At 31.7% G+C, this 8,188-nt stretch overlaps 1 protein-coding gene across 5 annotated transcripts in view; it reads right to left on the reverse strand.

The window, feature by feature from the left end:
- Positions 1-387: 387 nt before the first annotated feature.
- LOC111699517 (uncharacterized) overlaps positions 388-8,188 on the reverse strand; it is an 11,439-nt gene continuing 3,638 nt past the window's right edge. For 2 of the 5 annotated variants that reach the window (XM_023470208.1, XM_023470209.1), the window contains exons 3-10: positions 5,330-5,395; positions 5,180-5,263; positions 4,628-4,685; positions 4,086-4,175; positions 1,916-1,979; positions 1,358-1,448; positions 559-615; positions 388-457 (exon numbers count right to left, since the gene is read on the reverse strand). In XM_023470208.1, the coding sequence (XP_023325976.1) occupies positions 421-457; positions 559-615; positions 1,358-1,448; positions 1,916-1,979; positions 4,086-4,175; positions 4,628-4,685; positions 5,180-5,263; positions 5,330-5,394 (546 nt within the window). In that variant the 5' untranslated portion in view covers position 5,395 and the 3' untranslated portion in view covers positions 388-420. Of the gene's footprint in view, positions 458-558; positions 616-1,357; positions 1,449-1,915; positions 1,980-4,085; positions 4,176-4,627; positions 4,686-5,179; positions 5,264-5,329; positions 5,396-6,412; positions 6,457-6,916; positions 6,981-7,641; positions 7,666-8,109; positions 8,134-8,161; positions 8,183-8,188 lie in introns of those variants that run through there. The other 3 variants (XM_023470205.1, XM_023470206.1, XM_023470207.1) reach the window with 3 other exon arrangements.

The following is an 8,188-nucleotide window of genomic DNA, read 5'->3' on the forward strand; positions in this document are numbered from 1 at the left end:
AAAATCAATTTGAGTAAAAATGCATAGTTTTCTTTTTAACTAGCAGCACGTGCTCCAATTCCTTCCATGAAACTGAAATACACAAACACAAACACAAACACAAACACAAACACAAACACAAACACAAACACAAACACAAACACAAACACAAACACAAACACAAACACAAACACAAACACAAACACAAACACAAACACNACACAAACACAAAAACAAAAACAAACACAAACACAAACACAAACACAAACACAAAACACAACACAAACACAAGCACAAACACAAACACAAACACAAACACAAACACAAACACAAACAAAAACACAAACACAAACACAAACACAAACACAAACACAAACACAAACACAAACACAAACACAAAAACAAACACAAACACATATGGCTTTCTTGTGCTATACGGTTTTACCTGTTAAACAGTTTCTCTAAAGATTCCCTAGCCCTAGATAAAAAGTAAACAATATCAAAATTGAAAATTTAAATATTTTACAATATTTCTAATTTTGAAATGGACTGAAAACTTAGATTTAAGAATTATGTTGCCTGTTATTTGAGAGGTTTCCATGGGTTGAAACGTGTTCAATACCGTACAAAAACTCTCTAGGTCCAGTTTAATTCGGGTTTAAAAAATATCCAGAATTTGCAAGAAATAGGTTTCTTTATATTTATGATGTCGAGTAATGCGGAAGAAGGTACAAACTACAAGGTTACCCAAACAGGATGAAATTTCAGTGAGGACTGTACAGAATTTGCACTGTCTATTTCCTAATATTCACGATAATCTATTAAATGTAAGTGACTTTATTTGACCAAAAGATGTCATATTCAGGTCTAATCTTTGTGTAATGCCCAATCTTTGTGTAATAACCAATTATTTTAAGAAAAATCAAAATTATTATCAAAAAGATATAAACAAGTGCTATAATATGCAGCATAGATATGAAAAAGTGCATTTAATCCACTAAAGGCTTTTAAATTTTGTTTTTATACTTTTTAAGCTAAATTTATGAAATCTTAGCCAATGCAGATCCAGAAAAAAATCTCTTCCAGATTCCAAAATGTCAAAAATCCCAAAAAAAGTCAAAATAATCGTCTAATTATGTCTTTTATACTTATTTTCTAAAGAATATAAAATATCTCAGGAGGGATGAAAGATTGTTAAGTTTTATAAAATAGGGAGAATCAAAAGATATAAAAAATGTAATCATTATATTTGTGTTTTTCAAGTATGTTGAAATGATAGCAAAGCTCTCCCCCATAATCCCGTACTTTTTGAGGTCAGAAAAAATTTTAAGTTTCACCCATCAACATTTTTATTTTCAAGTTTCAAATTAAACTGTTCCTGAAAAATATTTTTCTTTCATCCTCCGGTAGATTCCTAACTGCTTTCACTAGTTTAGATATTGGAGATAATTCCTCTTTGGGGCTCAGTTCTTGATTAAAAAATTTTCATAATACACAAGGTTATAATGCAAGGAAAGTTATTTCAGAGGTGTACGCATCTTTTGTACTGCAGTGTACTGTCTCTGGGCGGTAATGTGAACACAAGACGGATGTCGAAGCTTGACATGGCTTCCATCTCTCACATAAAAAATCAATGAAATATTCTGGTCATAGGAAACTATTTTGTGAATTATGAAAATTATCAAAATTTAAATCTTTTAATCTCCTCGGATACTAAACCAACACTGATGCATCTATTCTTGTTTACAAATTCCGCCCAGAGAGAACTGGTTTCAATATGCATTCATAGTAGTTAACTTTCCTTGCATTACAACCTTGGCTCTTACTGACTTTTGTTTACACTCCTCCCAGAAACTGCAGTACACATTTTATGTAAACAACGCATGGATCATGTAGCATGAAACAGAGAAATGGGGGGTTTCTTGTAAATACATACCTAGAGTATCAAGAGGTACTTCTGCTGTCACACTTTCTTGAACATAATTCACAAAATCATCATCCTGTATCATTAGTCTTTGTTATTTCATTATTGAAGAAATCATTAATTCATAAATGTGTTTATCAAATCGAAAGTTAGCTTGTACCTCTATTTAAAGAGGGGAGATTAAGGAGCATGGATTAGAAGGGAGATACAACTGACGCGGCCTGCCCTACCATATGATCATGCATGCTTTCCATTTGTATAAGAAATATTCAGAATAGGTTATTGTATACGCGGTAATTGTACATCAGACAAATATTTCTTATTCAAATGGAGTACCTTCTATTCCATACTCCTTGGGGTAGATTCACACTGGTACCCTTTAACCCTTCAAAGAACAACACTGAGGAATATATCTAAGAGGTTTTAAGTCAATTTATTTCTTTTTTCTCTGCTAAATACATCTTAAACAATTGAAAATATTAAGCTAGAAAACAAGGATCTCTCGTTTATCTTAGACAATACAACGATATGAAGATTAAAGGCAACATTCATGTCAGTTTTTCCATTTTCGAACATATCCTGAATAGAGTATAGGACTGGGCATGTGCCTATTTTTTTTTAAATTGTTCGTTTCTCGTTCATGAACGAGGGTATTCAGCTGGATCGTTCTTTTTCGTTCGTTCTTTTTCCAATTCTTCCTTCCCTGTTCCGTTCTTTGTGTTCTTGATTGAGAACAGTTCCAGCCGTCTGTTAAGGGGGAGTACTCATTAATGACTTAAGAACGTAAACAATTTTGATTGCTCCTTGTTCTAGAACAAGGGCCATTAAAAAAATAATGGTCCATTATTTTTTATCTAATACAGATGATTTTACTGAACGGTCGTTTAGTGAGAAAACGAACGAAATATCAAATCAAATCAAATCAAATCAAATCTTTTATTAGGCTACAGATTATACAATGTACATACATATAAATGCTAATTGAAAATTACAAACAATTAAAAGTATATTGTGGCGGGGGAGCTTTAAGATAGCCCAGGCTGTTTACACATGAGCTCCCCTGGTTCAGCATAATATAGATAAGATTTAAACAATTTTCTATGTGCATGAAATAGATTGACAATCAACGAAATTTTAGGAACGAACAAAGTGAATTTTTTTACGATTGAAAAAAAAGAACTAAATGGATCATTCACGAACAATGAACGATCATTATGAAAGAAAGTCGAATGTGCCCATCTCTAATTGCACCCAATTCTATACTAGACCAAAATTTAAGTTTAGAATGCGTTCCTGCTCTTTAATGTTAGAGATTACAGACCGTTCTTTGCAACCAATTTCCGTTTGTCTCGTCTGCTAATTTATAGATCATTCAAAAACTTTAAAAACACATTCTGCACGTTCGTTCTTTTTTTCTGGAACGTTGGCATCATTCTTGATAATTCTGTTTGTTCCCTATAGGAACAATTGTTCCCCAGGAACTACGCCCATCCCTAGATGTGATTTTAAAATACGTTTACAGTCCCTTTATTTAATCTGTTTCTCTTCAAATACGTTTACAGTCCCTTATTTAATCCGTTTCTCTACAAATACGTTTACAGTTCCTTTATTAAATCCGTTTCTCTTTAAATACGTTTACAGTCCCTTTATTTAATCCGTTTCTCTTGTAATACGTTTACAGTCCCTTTATTTAATCCGTTTCTCTTCAAATACGTTTACAGTCCCTTTATTTAATCTGATTCTCTTCAAATACGTTTACAGTCCCTATATTTAATCCGTTTCTCTTTTAATACGTTTACAGTCCCTTTATTTAATCCGTTTCTCTTTAAATATGTCTATAGTGCCTTTAATTAATCTGTTTCTCTTTAAATACGTTTATAGTCCCTTTATTTAATCCGTTTCTCTTTAAATACGTTTATAGTCCCTTTATTTAATCCGTTTCTCTTGTAATACGTTTACAGTCCCTTTATTTAATCCGTTTCTCTTCAAATACGTTTACAGTCCCTTTATTTAATCCGTTTCTCTTTGAATACGTTTATAGTCCCTTTATTTAATCCGTTTCTCTTTAAATACGTCTACAGTTCCTTTATTTAATCCGTTTCTCTTTAAATACGTTTACAGTCCCTTTATTTAATCTGTTTCTCTTTAAAACCAATGTATGCCCAAGTGAAACCTCACTCACCTGGTCATTAATATCCTCATCTTCATTACTAAACTCATCGCTCTCCTCTGTACTGTCAAGTTCTCCCAACCAAGCACATCTTCTGGCATCCTGGGATCAGATCCAAAAGTTTAGACCTTTTTATACGGTTGGGCTATTTTTTGCCTTATATAAGATGTGCAAATGCCTCTAGAGCGAGTTAAGAAAAGGTTATTTATGTATCTAGCGTTAAAGTCTAAGTTTTCAGTATTCATTTTTAAAGATTTTCGAACCTATCTTTTAAAGTTGCTTTGGGAGATTCAAGAATAACTTTTTTAAAGTATATGTCGTAAAAATGTAAAATAAGTGCTTGAAAAATATTAATACAGGCGACAAACTTTTCTATACATATAATATAAATAATTCAATATACAAAATGTTATGGAGTATTAAAGATTTTTTATAATTTTCAGATTTAACCCACTGCCGTTCAGACCATTATTCAATTTGTTTCACATGGATTGCACCCAACCCCCCATTAAATAAAAAACCGGGCTACGGTTAAATGATTGAACTTTTTTTACCTCTGATCCTTGAACAACAACAACAGAACTACCAGGCCACCTAGCACAACCCCCCAACCTGGTTTTAATTTTAATTTAATTTTTTAAGAAATATTCTCATTTGAAAAAATAGTGTTTGCAAGATTGATTTGATTTCTTCAAATCACACAATCTTTAAAAAGAAACTAATAACTCACTTTCAACTTTAACTTTCTTATCTTAAATCTTCACAACATTCTGGTGTAAGCTTTGTTATTTCAATATCAAAGGCGGCAAAATCAGGTTGCAAAGCTACAAGGAATAGAAAAATATTGTTTGAGTTATCAGTTCTTTTTCCGCAATATCCCCGTAGGGGATTAATTCCCCAATATTTCTTCATGTTGTCTTCAATAACTGACTGGGAACCCCGTTGGGGATAAAATCCCCAATAATTCTTCATGCCGTCTTCAATACCTGACTGTGGAACCCCGTATAATAAAATCCCCAATATTTCTTCATGTCGTCTTTAATACCTGACTGTGGAACCCCGTAGAAGATAAAATCTCCAATATTTCTTCATGTCGTCTTCAATACCTGACTGTGGAACCCCGTAGAAGATAAAATCCCCAATATTTCTTCATGTCGTCTTCAATTACCATTCGTTTCTTTATACTCACACTAGAAATATGTGCTTATATTAGAAACTATAATTTGTATATGTTTTTTTAAAACTGAATTTTTGACCTTTTTTTCTCTGTTGTAATCTTCGGTTTATCTGAGAATAAGTAAGCAGTAAAACTGGAATTCATCCTAAAATAGAAGACAAGACTAGACCAATGTGCATAGAACTAAGGAGGAAATAACAAGAGTGTAAATTTTTCTAGGGTATAGGAGGACCAGGCTTGTGAAAAACTATTGTTTATTTACTGTAAACAAGTTTTTAAGGAGACCGCATACGTCATGTTTCAAACACTGCCCCCCCCCTCCCACACCTTAGTTTTCACGCATCGGATTTAATCTATATAAAAAGCTCGTCCCTCATATATATGTTTCTGGCCAAACGGGAACCAATGGGTACCATGGGGGGTAATATGGGCTAACAAAATTCGATTTTAAAGTCCAAATAAAAAAAATGTTATTCCACGGGCAACGCCGGGCAGTTTAGCTAGTATAATATACATGTTGATATATAAATCCAGACCATACTACTCATATCAAGAAACTTTTATTTTCTACAAGATTGAATTATATACATATATACGTACCACTCAAAACAACCAACCCTGGTTAGGCGGGTCCAAACTGTATAGTAAATTGTAATTGCTTATTTGTAATATCTCATGCTTTGTAAATGAATAAAAATATGAAATATGAGATATATATAGACTTATCCAAATATGAGATATATATATAGACTTATCCAAATATGAGATATATATAGACTTATCCAAATATGAGATATATATAGACTTATCCAAATATGAGATATATATAGACTTATCCAAATATTTTTAAATGGTCCAATCTTTTTATATTTTCTATTCCTCTGTGTTTCTAAAACAACACAATTCAATATGGTGAGACAACCTTTGTTACACAATAACAAAGGGTTGCCCACAAAGGAAGAGATTGTAAAGACGACCTCAATCTCTTGAAATATGTTTATCCCAAGGTTAAGTTTGGTCTTCTGTCAGTTTGAATTCTGTACAGTCGTCTCTCAGATCTTGTCCTTTGTGGGGAATCCAGTATAAATTATTATTATATAAGATTTAGTCAGGTTATCTTGCAAATTTTTTATCTTTTGATTTTCGCCATGTTTTTTCTTACGTTATAATTTGAGATTTGCACCAAGCAGTGTTTACCACACTTTCCTAGAATAAACATACAAATTTTATTGAAAAATATAGATTTTAAGAAAAATCTATTTACAATTTCAAAATTATTATTGTTTTATAAATAATCGACTTTTTGGAGAACCTGCAGATCCCAAAAATATATTTTATCAAAAAAAAAATGCTAAAAAGATATATTTATTTAGATTTCGACAGTTAAAATTTAAATACCATCGAGCAGGGAAACGGAACAAAATTTTTTGTATATGTGCGAAGAAAATATGGTAAGCATCATTAAAAAACCAGAATTACATAAAAAGAGAGGTGCGAAGCACACTTAATGTCAAGTTTTTATCTATTGTTCCCATTCCCAAAAAAAGCCTTATATTTTCTAAAATGTCATTTTGCTAATGCGCACTTGATAAAATGGCAGTTTACGAATTTAAACTTAATTGGGAAAAAATGTAAAAAAAACTATTTTTGTGACAAAAAATTTGACCTGGTTGAGTAGTTTCATATCTGTTGGTGAGAGAATGAGAGAATGGGGACGAAGTGCCATGAATCTGTATATATGTATAAATATATATGTATATGTATATATTATGTATATATATATATATATATATATTTTACTTGTATAAATCTATATTTATATTTTTCTGTGATTTAAATGTCTTCAGCTTTCAAGCAAAAATCGATAATGATTTTGCCAATTACTTCATAAAAACTCAAGGTACCAACAAGTGCTTTATAATTCTAGAATGTAAATGTAAAGGGCTACAGAAAAGCAACATTGAGTTAGGGCGGTAAAATCAAAAATTGATAAGACTTTTTACAATGAGGCCGATTCTATGTTTTATAAAGTAGTAATCTCTGTTTGTTTTTACTTCTGTTTATTCTATTCTACTGTACCTTATGTCTAATGGAATACAGAGAAGTGTTTATATATTCTATTCCACTGTACCTTATGTCTAATGGAATACAGAGAAGTGTTTATATATTCTATTCCACTGTATCTTATGTCTAATGGAATAAAGAGAAGTGTTTATATATTCTATTCCACTGTACCTTATGCCTAATGGAATACAGAGAAATGTTTATATATCCTATTCCACTGTACCTTATGTCTAATGGAATACAGAGAAGTGTTTATATATTCTATTCCACTGTACCTCATGTATACAGGAATACAGAGAAGTATTTATATATTCTATTCCACTGTACCTCATGTATACAGGAATACAGAGAAGTGTTTCTTTATTCTATTTCGCTGTACCTCATGTATACAGGAATACAGAGAAGTGTTTATAAATTCTATTCCACTGTACCTCATGTATACAGGAATACAGAGAAGTATTTATATATTCTATTCCACTATACCTCATGTATACAGGAATACAGAGAAGTGTTTATATATTCTAATCCACTGTACCTCATGAATACAGGAATACAGAGAAGTGTTTATATATTTTATTCCACTGTACCTCATGTACACAGGAATACAGAGAAGTATTTATATATTCTATTCCACTGTACCTCATGTTTAGAGGAATACAGATACGTATTTATATGTTCTATTCCACTGTACCTCATGTATACAGAAATACAGAGAAGTGTTTATATATTCTATTCCACTGTACCTCATGTATACAGGAATACAGAGAAGTGTTTATATATTCTATTCCACTGTACCTCATGTATACAGGAATACAGAGAAGTGTTTATATATTCTATTCCACTGTACCTCATGTATACAGGAATACAGAGAAGT

This window comes from Eurytemora carolleeae, unplaced genomic scaffold (assembly GCF_000591075.1).
Source record: "Eurytemora carolleeae unplaced genomic scaffold, Eaff_2.0 scaffold365, whole genome shotgun sequence".
Classification (NCBI taxonomy): Eukaryota; Metazoa; Arthropoda; class Copepoda; order Calanoida; family Temoridae; genus Eurytemora; species Eurytemora carolleeae.